Here is a 16,017-nt window from a genome sequence, read left to right as displayed (position 1 = left end):
ACAGCTCAGCCTGTCAGATTCAACCAGCCAAGTGAGATGGTGCTTGCTGGTTCGTGCTGAAGTGGGTTCGAACAGGCGGCCAACGCCATGTCATACTTTACCGTCTACAGTATCAGAGTCAGTTGGACGGTGATTCTGCTGTTGGGATATTGTGTTTACTTGTTGCTGGGAGCTGCGGTGTTCCAAGTCTTGGAGAAACAGGCAGAGGCTCACACTCGGAATAACTTCCAACTGGCAAAGCTCAAATTCCTTACAAACTACAGCTGTCTGGATGGACCAGCTCTGGAGAAGTTTGTGCAGGTAAACAAACATACTGAGGGAAAGGGGCGGGCGTGGGGGGAACCTGTTGACTTTAAGAATAATTCAAAGCACTAGACTACAGGTGACCGAGTGACACTTGGATGCGTTTAGAACAATTCAGTGAGGTTAGATTAAATGGAGAGCAGAGAAGTTCTGACTCAAGGGTAAGATTAGTATAGGAGGCAAGCAGTTATACTAACTGGCGTACTTCTCGTGTTGAACGATTGTTTCAAAGGGCTTGTCATCTAACTTATTTCCAATGCAGGTGCACTCCGATTATGTAAATTCGGAGCATTCCCAAGGAATTTGCCAGCACTGAGTTTTTTAGATTTCTGTAAATTAAAACACTACGTGTCCCTGATGAGTTTTCCCAGCAAATAATATTAACGTTTACACTGTTGAAAATCCGGTTGATGATGAGATTTACAATTCTTACAGCAGCACGATACAACCGGACCCCGTCGAATCCTGGGTCAAATTTGCCAAATCTCGGTGAGGTTGTTTGGTAATACCAGAAAAGTGTGATGAGTTATTTTCCTTTCTTCCTCTTCTGGCGGTACAGATTCCCGGCCGAAGTGCGGTTCCGTGGGCAGTGGAACTGTTCCCCTGTTTGCCGCTGGGCGCGGAGAATCATTGCGAGGACCAACTCTCTCCTAACCCGACCTTCTTGTACACGCATGCCTTGGCAGCAGAGGTGGAGGGGTGAGCGGGAGGCTGGGGTAATAATCAGGAGCGGGAACCCTGGCTGATTATTCCATCTTTCCTAGCCAAGGGATGCTGTCGGCAGTGATAGCTCCCTTACTGCCACACTGGCCGAGTTTAGGCATAGGTTAGGAATGATCAGTACTGCCTATTTACCATACTGCACATGCCACCTTAGCTGTGAAGGATGCCTTTGGCGAATTAATATTGATAAGCCGCAAACATCAGCAGCAGATCACTACTAAGTATTTCCTATTCCATGCGCTCACTGAAAACCCAACCTAGAGCATCTCTTTAAGCAAACAATGCATATCCGACATTTACTCAGGCAAATTCCACCGTACACAAACACTGACGTTCTTGCTATTGAGGGAGTGCAGCGAAGGTTCACCAGAACCATTCCCGGGATGGCAGGACTGACCTATGAGGAGAGATTGGATCAACTGGGCCTTTATACACTGGAATTTAAAAGGATGAGAGGGGATCTCATAAAAACATATAAGATTCTGACTGGACGGGACAGGTTAGATGCGGGTAGAATGTTCCCGATGTTGGGGAAGTCCAGAACCAGGGGACATAGTCTTAGGGTAAGGGGTAGGCCATTGAGGACTGAGATGAGGAGAAACTTCTTCACTGAGAGAGTTGTTTACCTGTGGAATTCCCTGCCACAGAGAGGTGTTGATGTCAGTTCATTGGATATATTCAAGAGGGAGTTAGATATGGCCCTTATGGCTAAAGGGATCAAGGGGTGTAGAGAGAAAGCAGGAAAGGGGTGCTGAGGTGAATGATCAGCCATGATCTTATTGAATGGTGGTGCAGGCTCGAAGGGCCGAATGGCCTACTCCGGCACCTAGTTTCTATGTTTCTAAATCAGCGAGGCTGTGAGGCGGGCAGCATGTGACAGTGTCAGCGAAATGTTGTTGTTTTCTCTCAGCTGCATTGTTGCTGAATGCTTCAAAGGCTCTCCTGTGCACTGTGGCGTAAAGTGCTTTCTGGGCCAGCTCCACTTCTGTTGCTGTGTTTATTTTACAACACTAGTGGTCATGCCTTCTGTTGCCTAGGCCCTAAGCTCTGGAATTCCCTGCCTAAACCTCTCCGCCTCTCTACCTCTCCTCATTTAAGTCTCTCATTAAAATCTATCTCTTTGACCAAGTTTTGATCACCTGTCCAAATATATCTTTATGTGGCTTGGTGTTGAATTTTGTGTGGCAACACTCCTGTAAAATGCCTTGGAATGTTTTTACTACATTAAAGAGGCATATAAATATAAGTTGTTACCATTGTCTTATCATAGATAAAACAATTTGGAGAAAACTAGGTAGGCATGAATATAGTTTTGATGTGACACCATATGCTGGTAATGTCATAATTCCAGACCCAGTTAAAGATGTCTAAGGTAATGACAGATAATTCACCAAGATGTTTAACAGGAGACTTTCAGAGACAACGTAAGCAACAAGATCATCAGTGAAAAAGCAATACTGAAAACCATAGTGTTGATCATTGCTTAGGACAGATATTCAAGATAATGGATAATTTGAGTTAGTATTTTTAAAAAGCCTGTGATGTATGGGTGTTAGAGTGTGAGGGATTACCTTTTCTGAGAATTGAGTGAACACAAGTAAATCCTCAAAGAGAAGGAAATGTGCACTGAGAGTAAAAGAGACCAAAGAGATGGAAAAAGACCGGGATATATTGAGGACAATGGGAAGACTACTGCCAAAACCACAGGTCTTACTGGAGTCAAGAGAACAGAGGATCTGGCCGATGTCTTGACGTTGGTGATAAAATAGAATGTAAGAAATAGGAGCAGGAGTAGGCCACCTGGCCCCTCGAGCCTGCTCCGCCATTTAATACGATCTTGTCTGATCCGATCATGGACTCAGGTCCACTTCCCTACCCGCTCCCCATAACCCCTTAATCCCTTATCGGTTAAGAAGCTGTCTATCTCTGTCTTAAATTTATTCAATGACCCGGCTTCCATAGCTCTCTGAGGCAGCAAATTCCACAGATCTACAATCCTCTGAGAGAAAAAATTCCTCCTCACATAGAAACATAGAAACATAGAAAATAGATGCAGGAGGCCATTCGGCCCTTCGAGCCTGCACCGCCATTCAATGAGTTCATGGCTGAACATGCAACTTCACTACCCCATTCCTGCTTTCTCGCCATACCCCTTGATCCCCCTAGTAGTAAGAACTACATCTAATTCCTTTGTGAATATATTTAGTGAATTGGCCTCAACAACTTTCTGTGGTAGAGAATTCCACAGGTTCACCACTGTCTGGGTGAAGAAGTTTCTCCTCACCTAAGTTTTAAACGGGCGGCCACTTATTCTAAGATTATGCCCCCAAGTTCTAGTCTCCCTTATCAGTGGAAACATCCTCTCTGCATCCACCTTGTCAAGCCCCCTCATAATCTTATATATTTTGATAAGATCACCTCTCATTCTTCTGAATCCCAATGAGTAGAGGCCCAACCTACTCAACCTTTCCTCATGTCAACCCTCTCATCTCCGGAATCAACCTAATGAACCTTCTCTGAACTGCCTCCAAAGCAAGTATATCCTTTCGTAAATATGGAAACCAAAACTGCACGCAGTATTCCAGGTGTAGCCTTACCAATACCCTGTATAACTGTAGCAAGACTTCCCTGCTTTTATACTCCATCTCCTTTGCAATAAAGGCCAAGATACCATTGGCCTTCCTGATCACTTGCTGTACCTGCATTCTATCCTTTTGTGTTTCATGCACAAGTACCCCCAGGTCCAGCTGTACTGCAGCACTTAGCAATTTTTCTACATTTAAATAATAACTTGCTCTTTGCTTTTTTTTCCAAAGTGCATGACCTCACACTTTCCAACATTATACTCCATTGCCAAATTTTTGGCCACTCACTTAGCCTGTCTATGTTCTTTTGCAGATTTTTTGTGTCCTCACACAATGCTTTTCCTCCCATCTTTGTATCGTCAGCAAACTTGGCTACGTTACACTCAGTCCCTTCTTCCAAGTTATTAATATCGATTGTAAATAGTTAGGGTCCCAGCACTGATCCCTGAAGCACCCCACTAGTTACTGATTGCCAACATGAGAATGAACCATTTATCCCAACTCTCTGTTTTCTGTAAGTTAGCCAATCCTTTAACCATTCTAATATATTACCCCCAACGCCATGAACTTTTATCTTGTGCAGTAGCCTTTTATGTGGCACCTTGTCAAATGCCTTCTGGAAGTCCAAATACACCACATCCACTGGTTCCCCTTTATCCACCCTGTTTGTTACATCCTCAAAGAATTCCAGCAAATTTGTCAAACATGACTTCCCTTTCATAAATCCATGCTGACTCTGCCTGATCGAATTATGCTTTTCCAAATGTCCTGCTACTGCTTCTTTAATAACGGACTCCAACATTTTCCCAACCACAGATGTTAGGCTAACTGGTCTATAGTTTCCTGCTTTTTGTCTGTCTCCTTTTTTAAATAGGGGCATTACATTTGCCATTTCCAGTCTGCTGGAAACTCCCCAGAATCCAGGAAATTTTGGTAAAATACAACCAATGCCCCTACTTCTCTTAAGACACGAGGATGCAAACCATCAGGTCCAGGTGATTTATCTGCCTTTAGTCCCATTATCTTACTGAGTACCACCTCCTTAGTGATTGTGATTGTGTTAAGTTCCTCCCCGCATAGCCCCTTGACTATCCATTGTTGGGATATTTTTCTCCCCCCCACCCCATAGCCCCTTGATTATCCACTGTTGGAATATTTTTTTGTGTCAACTACCGTAAAGACTGATACAAAATATTTGTTCAGAGTTTCTGCCATCTCCATGTTCCCCATTACTAATTCCCCAGTCTCGTCCTCTAAGGGACCAACATTTACTGTAGCCACTCTTTCCTTTTTATATACCTATAGAAACTCTTGCTATCTGTTTTTATATTTTGTGCTAGTTTACTTTCCTAGTCTATCTTCCCTTTCTTAATCATTTTTTGTAGTCATTAATTGCTGGTTTTTAAAAGCTTCCCAATCTTCTGTCCTCCCACTAATTTTGGCCACTTTGTATGCCCTTGTTTTTAATTGGATACTGTCCTTTATTTCTTTAGTTAGCCACGGATGGCTACCTTTTCTTTTACACCCTTTTTTCCTCATTGGAATATAATAGAATGAAGCAAAAAAGAGAGGTTCTTCACGAAGATCATTAAGATTAGAGGTGGAACATAAAAGTGAACTTGAAATATCAACTTTTTCTTAATCAGTGTAACAATGATATCAAGTCAAAAGAGAAAAGAAGGATTCACAGAAGGTATGAACGTCAGATTTTATAAGAGACTAGAAGGAACAATGGGTGAAAGTGCAGGAAGACATCTCACACTTTTCAATAAAGTTACATTTAACAGGTCTAATAATGGATTTACAAAGTTATAGACAATAATTAATTTGATTCAGGATGTTTCAGACTGATCAAGTCATTAGGTACATAATAGGCAGATTTTTTTTAACATAAAAATAACAGGCATGCCTGAACCAAGATATAGCACCAGATCCAGGAAAAGAAAAAGTTAGAAAAATTTCATGCCAGCTAGACTTCTGACTAGTCTGAGTAATCTTCTAACCTACCTGGTACAGTTAGGAGGTCAGAAGAATGAAAAACTCCAAAGAATTCTCTGAGACTTAACCAGTTGGATGATTTATCCGACATGACCTTACAAATTCACACTGGGAGGAAGACTTTCAGACGAGATTTTACATGTACACGGAACTAGAATCATAGAATCATAGTAATTTACAGCACGGAAGGAGGCCATTTCGGCCCATTGTGTCCGCGCTGGCCGACAAAGAGCTATCCAGCCTAATCCTACTTTCCAGCTCTTGGTCCATAGCCCTGTAGATTACGGCACTTTAAGTGCACATCCAAGTATCTTTTTAATGTGGTGAGGGTTTCTTCCTCTACCACCCTTTCAAGTAGTGAGTTCCAGACCCCCACTATCCTCTGGGTGAAGAAATTTCCCCTCATATCTCCTCTAACCCTCCCCCTATTAACTTTAAATCTATGCCGCCTGGTTGTTGACCCCTCTGCCAATGGAAATAGATCCTTCCTAACCACTCTATCCAGGCCCTCTCATAATTTTATGTATGCACTTATTTTTACTGTGAAAATGGCCACCATGCGCCACCCTTTGTCTATGATTGGTCCCCTTAGAGGATAAGCCACACCCTGAAGTTTCACTGGAATGTGTAACTGGAACCGCCCATCCCAAGGTCTCACTGACTTTGCAAATTGTAACCCGATCCACATTGACTTCCTGAAGTGACAGAGGACAGAGCTCCCCAGAATTCAGCAAGGGCCAGTCGAAGTGCCTTACCCCAGTCCAAGTGCATGCCTCTCCCAGCCGAAGTGCCTTACCCCAGTCCAAGTGCATGCCTCCCCCAGCCAAAGTGCCTTACCCCAATGCAAGTGCATCCTGCCCCCAGCAAAAGTACTTCCTTACTCCAGCGCAAGTAACCTTACCCCATTCCCTCCATAGATGGGGCATTGTGTACGGATTGTTAACAGGTTTATTGGGTATGGTGAATACTGTCAGTGTCGTGACTTTTGGATTTCATCCACTCCAACGATGTCCCTTGTAGGGGACTGGAAGAACATGATCTGTCTTTCCTGAGTTCCCTCTCTCCCCTCCGATCCCCTTCTTCCACACCCGTGTCTCTCCTCCCCAGTCTCTCACTCTCTCCCACAGCCTCTCTCTCTACCCCCTTCTCTCTCCCCCCTAGTCTCTCTCTCTCCCTCTCTCCCCAGTCTCTCTTTCTCTCTCCCTCCCCCAGTCTCTCTCATTCTTCCACCCCCCCTCAATCCCCCGCCGCTTCTCTGCCCACGGGCCCTATCGGCCATCCGCCGTCACTCTCGGCCGCATGGAATGAGAACGGGGCCGCACTTGCGGTCCGGCACTTCCGGTTCGGGCAGGAAGCCTCGGGGGGGCGGAGCTTAACAGACGCAGGCGCAGAAAAAACACAGTACAAATACTCACTAATTTTATACACCTCAATCAAGTCTCCCCTCAGCCTTCTCTGTTCCAAAGAAAACAGACCCAGCATCTCCAATCTTTCCTCATAGCCAAAATTCTCCAGTGCAGACAACATTCTTGTAAATCTCCTCTGCATCCTTTCCATTGCAATCACATCTTTCCTGCAATGTGGTGACCAGAACTGCATGCAGTACTCCAGCTGTGGCCTATCTTGACTAATGTTTTTCTAACTCCTGGCATTACCATTTGAATGTGGGCCATCATCCCTTTTGTCTCTCTAATCTCTCCTGTTTTCCAACCTATCACAGACCTTCCCTTTTGTTCTTTCTTCCCCTCCCCCTGTCAGTGCTTGTTAAGAATCCATTCTTTCCAAACATTCTCCAGTTCTGACAAAGGGTCATCCACCCAAAATGTTAACTCTGCTTCCTCTCCACAGATGCTGCCTGACCCACTAATATTTCCAGCATTTTCTGTTTTTATGTCTTTAATCTATGCTTTGATGTCACAGTGGGACGGGAACCTATGTCTTCCTCTTGCCGGATTTCTCCAGCATTTTCTGTGCTAACCTCTCAACCTCTACCCATTATTAACTCTACTTGACCCAAATCTCCATTGCCTGCATCTCATTCTGCACCCCGCCTTGCGAGTTCACTACCCCAATCCTCACAAAACTCCATTGACTCCACGCAATACATTAAAAACTATTCTACAAATCCCTTTATGGTTTTGTACCACTCTACCTCTGATCCTCTGATGAATTCTGATCCTCTGTCTGACCTCTTGCATCCTCCGCTGTATCCCTATATTCGGCCAAAGCAAGCGCTCTACTCGGAACTCCTACACGGCAAGTGAGCCCCAGGTGGGCAGAGGAAACGTTTCAAGGACACCCTCAAAGCCTCCTTGATAAAATGCAACGGCCCCACCGACATGTGGGAGTCCCTGGCCAAAGACCGCTCTAAGTGGCGGATGAGCACCTCGAGTCTCGTCGCCGAGAGCATGGAGAAAGAAAGCGCAGGCAGCGGAAGGAGCGTGCGGCAAACCAGGCTCCCCACCCACCCTTTCCTTCAACGGCTGTCTGCCCCACCTGTGACAGAGACTGTAATTCCCGTCTTGGACTGTTCAGCCACCTGAGAACTCACTTTTAGAGTGGAAGCAAGTCTTCCTCGATTCCGAGGGGCTGCCTATGATGATATTCGGGAGCAGAACTTTCAGCTGCCTCGGTCCTGCTCTTTGTAACTCCCTCCCCAAACCCCACTGCCAATTTAACTCCTTCTGCACGTTTAAAGACCTCCAAAAAAAACTTTTAACCAAGTTTTTGATTACCTCTCCTAACCCTCCCACAAAGCCTCAGTGGCCGCTCCTTTGCTCCTGCGCTTTCGGGGTTTTTTGTGCATTGAAGGTGCGAGTTGGTGATTGTGTCGCCCAAGCGCTAAAGGGAAACATATGCCCCAGGATGTTGTTTCGATAACATTCTTGAAATACAATAATTAAAGATGTATTTGTCTCCCAACACGATTTGTTTTTCTGCACCCCATCGAGGTTGCAGTTAGCTTTGGAAATTTAGTACTAACCCCTTTCTCTCATTTATTTAAGATTATTATAGACGCCTGGGAGAAAGGCGTAAACCCAACGGGAAACTCCACCAATCCAAGCAACTGGGACTTCAGCAGTTCATTTTTCTTTGCAGGAACCGTGGTGACTACAATCGGTAAAGAGTTATATTTAAACACCTTTTTAAATTGATTGTTTGTGTTTTCTGACTTAACATTCTGGTTTTCATTCAATATTCAACTTCGTAATGTTGGCGGACAGCCTTGCCCGGTGAAAGTGCATGTTGGAAATGTTCGGTATGTCTCACACACGATTTCTTGGCCGTTGATTGAAATGGTTGGGGAATCCCGGCGCACAGTTGCTTTTCTCAATGCGCTTCTGGTGAGTGATGCTCCGTGTTTGTGCCGCAAAGTCTGAAAATTACCCCGTATTTCTTTTCCAATAACACGGACTGACACCATACTATTTCCCCTCGTCAATTGCTGGCGAATGGAACATTTCTGTACTTTTTGCAGCCAGTGGCACCATCGAGCACTCCAGGATCAGATGCACCGCAGCCTAGCTTTGTAGCCAAGCTACCTCTACTTAGCCCAACAATTTGCCTCAGCCCCAAACTCAGAAAAGCATCCCACTTATCCACATTCACATTTCCCACACCTGTTACCTTCATAAGACTGATATCTAGGACAACATTTTCCATGACCTTCTGCCCCACATGAGTCCCCATTATTTGCGGTTATTTCAGTATATGTGAAATTCAAGAGAAACAAATTGCCAATTTTTCTTTGGTTTTGCAGGTTTTGGTAATCTGTCTCCCTGCACTGTAGGAGGGCAGGTTTTCTGCGTGTTCTATGCATTAATTGGAGTTCCTTTGAACCTGACCTTTCTGAATCACCTCGGGAGAAGTCTGAACGGCCACTTGAAGAGGCTGGAGAGAAACGCTCAGAAATCAAGCAACTACAGAGTAAGCTTCATATGCAAACAGCTAATCGGAGCCTCTCAGGAAGAAAAGGTTGCCCTGTACCCATGTCAGTAAATGATGCTCATACTGAACTTATATCAGATTATACCCCTCCTGTACAGAAATATGCATCAGCTGAAGGTGTAACCTAGATATAAAAAGTGATTACAAAATGAATATTCACAGCTGAAAAGAATAGGTCAACAACAATGAATGGGGTATCGGAATAGATTTATTTGAGAACTACATGGACTTGGACTGATCATAAAAACTCGTTGCATCATTTTTTTTATGCAGCGACTTGTTATGATCTGGAATGCACTGCTGAAAGGGCGGTGGAAGCAGATTTAAGAATCATAGACTGGTTGCAGCATGGAAGGAGGCCATTCGGCCCGTCGAGCCAACGCTGACTCTCTGCAAGTCGCACTGTCCCGTCCTTTCCCTGTAGCCCTGGAAAAAAAATTATTTCAGGTACTTATCCAACTCCATTTCGAAAGCCGTGATTGAGTCTGCCTCCACCACCCGTTCAGGAAATCCATTCCAGATCCTAACCACTCGCTGCGTAAAAAAGTTTTTGCCAATCACCTTAAATCTGTGCCCTCTGGTTCTGGACCCTTCCGCCAATGAGAACAGTTTCTCTCTATCCTGTCTAGACCCCTCATGATTTTGATCACCTCTATCAAATCTCCTCTCAATCTTCTCTGCTCTAAGGAGAACAACCCCAGCTTCTCCAGTCTATCCGCTTAACTGAAGTCGCTCATCCCTGGAATCATTCTTGTAAATCTTTTCTGCAGCTTCTCCATGCCTTCCTAAAGTGCGGTGCTCAGAATTGGACAGAATACTCCAGTTGAGGCTGAACCAGTGTTTTATACAAGTTCATCATAATATCCATGCTTTTGTACCCTATACCACTATTCATGAGACCCAGAATCCCATAAGCTTTTTTAACTGCTTTCTCAACCTACCCTGCCACCTTCACCGATTTGTGCACATATACTCCCAGGTCTCTCTGATCATGCATCCCCTTTAGGATTTTATCCTTTAGTTTATATTTCCTCTCCTTATTCTTTCTACCAAAATGTATCACTTCACACTTTTCTGCATTAAATTTTATCTGCCATGTGTCTGCTCATTCCACCAGCCTGTCTATGTCCTCTTGAAGTCTAACACTATCCTGCTCAATGTTCACTATACTTCCATGTTTTGAGTCACCTGCAAATTTTGAAATAGTGCCCTGTACACCCACATTCAAGTCATTAATATATATCAAGAAAAGCAGTGGCAGAACCTAGAACCGACCCCTAGGGAGCAACAGATTCAATAGTAACTTTCAAAAGGGAATTGGATAAATATTTGAAGGGTACATAAAGCAGGGCTGTGGGAAAGATCAGGGGAGTGGGGCGAATTGGTCAGCTCTTTCAAAGAGCCAGCTCAGGCATGCTGGCTCGAATGGCCTCCTTTTGTGCTGTGTCGTTCTAGGATTAATATTCAGGCCTTTATTTACATTACACATTAAACATTAATTTTTAACTTCTTTGTAAGTTTGACTTTATTAAGTCTAGGGATTGCTCTTGTGAGGTACATAATGTGAGGAGTATGCAGTGTTTGTCAGCACCATGAGTAATCATTTTGCACACCCTTTAACATGATGTTTCTTTTCCCTGCTGAAGAAGGGATGGTGAAAATAACAAGAATGGCTGCCCAATAAATTATTTAAAAATCAAATAAAATATTTAATATTTAGTAACTTTGGTAATTCTGGATTTGAAGCTGATCTGGTTCCTTGAACTGCCCTAATTATTTAGCTGATGAATGGTGCTGAGCCATATAGACCATGAAGATCTCAGGTTTGATCAATGATCTGTTCTTGGTAAACATATTTAAGCTAACGCAGCAGTTAAAGTTACAATTAGCCTCATTGTCCTTGGGCTAAAGAGGGGGAAAGAATCAGCGAGGGTTAATTCTCTTGACTGCTATCTAAGACCATCTATGCTGGCCGCTGAAATGTCTATATGGATATCAAGTGAGAACATGCTCAGTTATCATCTCCTATAATCAAAGAGCCTCAGTGTCTGGGCTCACATATACAGATAGGCCACTTGGATAAGGTGCCAGAGGGAAGGTGGCATGATCCATACCCCCAGAGTCACCACCTTCAGGAGACAAAAGAGAAGATAATTTGAAACTCTGGGAATATTAGAAAATCTGGGACACCAAATGGTTATTGAGACTAGGTCAATTGAAAATTTCAAAACTGTGATTGATAGATTTTTGTTAGGTAATTATATTAAGGGATATGGAGCCATGGTGGGTAAATGGAGTTGAGATACAGATCTTGAGAGGCTGAATGGACTATTCCTGATCCTGTGGAATAAATATTTGAACAGAAAGTGCCCAGTTTTTACATTTCATTTTCTGTCTTCCTGCAGCAATTGATGAAGATTTTCACAATGGTGTTCTTCTTGATTTTTGGCACTGTGCTGTTTCTGGTGTTCCCACCATTGGTCTTCAGTTATGTAGAAGGTTGGACCTACGGTGAAAGCTTTTACTTTGCCTTCATTACTCTCAGCACCATCGGATTTGGAGATTACGTTGTAGGTATGACTTGAATCACCCAGCAGTCCAATGATAGATAAGGGGCATCTGTGCCGATATGGGGAGGGAGTAAACTATCTGTAAGCAAAGCCACACACAGTAGGCCTGGTTTCACCAAAACTGACCAAACCGTGCAGTGGGCCCTGTGTTACCTGCATAGAATGGCCATGGTAATAATACAACCCATGGGGCTGTGTGTCTTACTGTCACATCATGAGAATATAAAGACAGGCAGCCACAAGAAAATACCATTTGGCCCATTGATGTTGATCCCTCTAGAACCTTGAGTGCTTACATAATGGTCACTACATTCCAAAATCAAGTCACTATGTCAAGCATTTTGGGATGTTTTGACAACATAATAATGCCTATATAAATCCAAGTGTTTCCTTATTGCACTAATCGGCCCATCGTTGCATGCAATTGTATTTCGCATATCACAATGTATTTGATTCTATTACTTTACTTAGTAAATTATTTCAAACATTTATCTCTACCTGATATTCCAAATTTGTTCTCAATATTTCTGTTTATGAACCCTGATTTTACTTTCTTGGCTTGTTTTGAAGTAATAGTCTGAGTTTACTTTATCTTTATATAATGGAGCAGTTTCTAAACAATGGCAAAATATCCATTATGCTACCAATAACGCAAGTATTAGTAACCAAGAAAATACGATTTCCCAGCAGATGTATGTCAAATGAAGAAAGTTGTAAATTATGGAGATGCTGTACTTAAGTTTGGATTATGGTAAAAGAAAGACTTGCATTTATAAAGGAATAACTTGCGTTTATGTCACACTTTCATATCCTCAGGACACCTCAAGGTACTTCATTGACAATTAATTACTTTTGAAGTGTGGTCACTGTTGTGATGTAAGCAAATACAGCAGCCATTCAACAAGGCCCCACATATAGCAATGAGTTGAATGACTTTTTCATCCAGTGGTTTTTATGGAGGGAGACAGTTTGGCCACGACATTGAGAGGACTCACTGCTTCTCCGGTACTTGTGTCCGCTAGTCCTGTGCTCACTGTCCAAGTTAAATAGCTTGCTTACTTCAGCCTCATCAGTACCTTTCATTATTTTAAAGATCTCAATCCTCTTCTCTATATTGACTATAAGTTTGTCCTTTGCCCCTTCAATGACTATTATTATTATTGACTGTGCCTGAATTGTTATTTCCTGAGATAAAAACTGAAAATGCTGGAAATACACAAGCTGGTCTGTCAACATCTATAAAGAGAAAAGATACATTAATAGATCAGGAACTGAACCTTCATCAGAATAGGGCTGAAGAGGGCTCTACACCCGAAAACTTAACCTGTTTTTGCTCTTTAGTGATGCCCTACATTTGCAGCACTTCCTTTTTTTTAATTTTGGATTTTCTGTATTCATAGTTTCTTTTTTTTATTTCGCAATTTCCTTTAAATTTCTTTATTTCTGTTATGTCTGTCACTAATAATTGCAATCTTCTCATTTCAGGCACAGATCCGGACAAGCACTACATCTCCATCTATAGAAGCTTGGCTGGGGTCTGGATTGTCGTTGGCCTGGCCTGGTTGGCACTGCTCTTTAACCTGGGTGGCGGTGTAATGCAGCGGATCTTTCAGCTGAAGTGGCACAGGGAAAAATCGAAGCTGGAGGATAAGCACAGTCCCAATCAGGAGGATTGTTGTACCTAGTTTCATTGTGCTTAATCTCCTATTTGACTACCTCATTTTGCTCATCCTCTCCCATCCTATTTAGATTTTTCCCCTCAGCGCTTATACGCACGTTTTCTTTATTTTCCTGGCAAGGTTTTTTTCTTGTGGTTCATCGAGGTGAGGGATGTTAGTGCTGTGGAATAGAACACTTTCTAAAAGTGTCAGCTTTAAGCATTCCTAATTCAGGGTTAGATGTACAGTGAAGGACCCTCTATATTGCCTGAACAATGTACCTCAGTCCAAACTTCAGGAAAATCTCCCTCTACTGCACCATTTCCAATTCTCACACTGATCAACCTGTGGCCTTTCTGATGAGATTTAGTGAAAAATACAGGGTGGTTATATTCCAAGGGCCCCAAGCGAACATCTGGACCCAGCTTGAGACCCTGCAAAGTCATTTCACATGGGAGCCTTCATCCAGTCAGTCTGGTTTGGGTTTGAGCCCAGGTTCCAGAGGTGAAAGGCTAACGCTTAAGTGACTGCACCATCCAGTCTCCCTTTAGTGAAATAGTGTAACTTGTTTCCTCCCTCTCACAGCCTCTTTGTGTCTGTTGCACATCATAAACTGGCCCAGAGGTGAAAAGTGATCACCTCCTAGATGAATGAAACTCTCTAACGGAATTCTAAGGGTACACAAAAGAAGCCCACGGTGATTTCCTCAAGTATTTTTCCCTTCCCCACTGGTGAGGCAGCACCTTGACCTGCCCTTAACATATTTACATAAGGGTACAGCTGAAGTCAGTACAGGGAAATGGCAGATAAGAACACTTCAGTGTGACATTGTGGTAGGGCTCCAGCATATTGCAACATCACTGCTCCGGATTGCTACAAATTTATTTTTAGGAACAGAAAAAAAATACCAGCAAGTCTGCCCTATTTTGATAGATCTCAAGCCTATCTTCCCATTTAAAAAAAAATAAAATTTGCTTGAGGGATGTGGGCAACACTAATAAAGCTGCATTTATTGCCGAAACCTAATTGCTCTGAGATGGAGGTGGGCCTTCTCCTTGAATCACTGCCGTCCTTGTGCTGATAGTGCTCTACATTACGTGTTTTCCACCTGAATGGCTTGCTAGGCCACTCCAGAGGCATTAAGCATCAACCACCTCTTGGAGGCACACGTAGGGCAGTAAAGCACTTTGCCTTACATTAGCCTATAAGTTATCAGATTTATAGAATTCTCTTGCAGAATTTGAAATCATAACCTCTGCACTGATAGGCCAAGACTGTAACTACTACACCACATCTATCAATCCTTCCTAATTCAAGAAATACCACTTAAGTCCATTTATACTACACATTTATACTACCCATTTGAATGCCCCACCTTGGTAACGTATTCCACAATTGTACACTTTGGATGTAAAAAGATTTTCTTTAATTTCCCCCCTTGATAACTTTTAATTTTGCCCTCTGGTATTTAAATTTTTTTAAGTCTTTATAAATTTCTGTTACTGTAACCTCACAGTTAATTTTTCATGATACCTCTTTCGTTCCTGCACCTGCTGCTTTGCAATGAATGAACTAGCCTCAGAATTACCCGTAGGAAGTACCCTCCAGCTAACAGCCAATTGTGCAATTTTGACTCAGCCGAGTGGTTCTAAAATAGGATGTCATCAAATGAACACTTCCCCATTGTATATCGCCAGTCATATCCACCATGGGAAGGACTATTTTGAGGGTATGAAATCCAGTTTATTTTGTCCTTGGTTCACTTTAAGTCTACACAGACAATACAGTAATTGCAGTAAAGAGGATTGGTGTTGGCTAACTTGCTCCCAGGCTTAACTGAGTGTTGTCTGAATTGGTTGCTGTGAGATGTGAATGTAGTCGAAGAAGGAATCTTCCCTTTTCATTTGATCCATCCTGTGGGGAGATGTCCTATCTCTTTTCAGGACTCCTTCATAATAACGTATTGAAGATGGGGGGGGGGGAGGGGTCAACAGAGCCGGAGACTTGTAGTCTTCCCACCCGCTTCACACCATAAATTGGTGCACAGGTGGTGGGGAATACATTTCAACACTTTCTTACCAAATAAAATTAAAATAATGCTAACAGATTAAAATGCTTTCTACATTAGTTCTTTTGTTTTGTATATATTATTCAGAATGTTATATTTAGGAGCAAACCCATAACAAAAGTAGCCGTGGTTTTGTGATGTTATTGCATCTGCCATCCATGTCT

At 42.9% G+C, this 16,017-nt stretch overlaps 1 protein-coding gene across 1 annotated transcript; it reads left to right on the top strand.

Moving 5' to 3' along the window:
• The first annotated feature begins 87 nt into the window (after nt 1-87).
• Nucleotides 88-13,812, top strand: kcnk17 (potassium channel, subfamily K, member 17). Its single transcript, XM_070884247.1, has 5 exons — nt 88-300; nt 8,615-8,729; nt 9,370-9,536; nt 11,963-12,131; nt 13,613-13,812. Exons 1-5 carry the CDS (start codon nt 88-90, stop codon nt 13,810-13,812), a joined length of 864 nt encoding a protein of 287 aa, XP_070740348.1.
• The last annotated feature ends 2,205 nt before the right edge of the window (nt 13,813-16,017 follow it).

This window comes from Pristiophorus japonicus, chromosome 7, assembly GCF_044704955.1.
Source record: "Pristiophorus japonicus isolate sPriJap1 chromosome 7, sPriJap1.hap1, whole genome shotgun sequence".
Classification (NCBI taxonomy): Eukaryota; Metazoa; Chordata; class Chondrichthyes; family Pristiophoridae; genus Pristiophorus; species Pristiophorus japonicus.
This window is presented reverse-complemented; position numbering and strand designations above follow the sequence as displayed.

What these genes read in the sequence shown, in the direction of transcription:
- kcnk17 (XM_070884247.1), top strand. Translation starts at nt 88, where the DNA reads ATGTCATACTTTACCGTCTACAGTATCAGAGTCAGTTGGACGGTGATT. An exon ending in AGAAATCAAGCAACTACAGA is followed by an intron (nt 9,537 to 11,962) that starts GTAAGCTTCATA and finishes GTCTTCCTGCAG; the next exon opens with CAATTGATGAAGATTTTCAC. An exon ending in ATTTGGAGATTACGTTGTAG is followed by an intron (nt 12,132 to 13,612) that starts GTATGACTTGAA and finishes TTCTCATTTCAG; the next exon opens with GCACAGATCCGGACAAGCAC.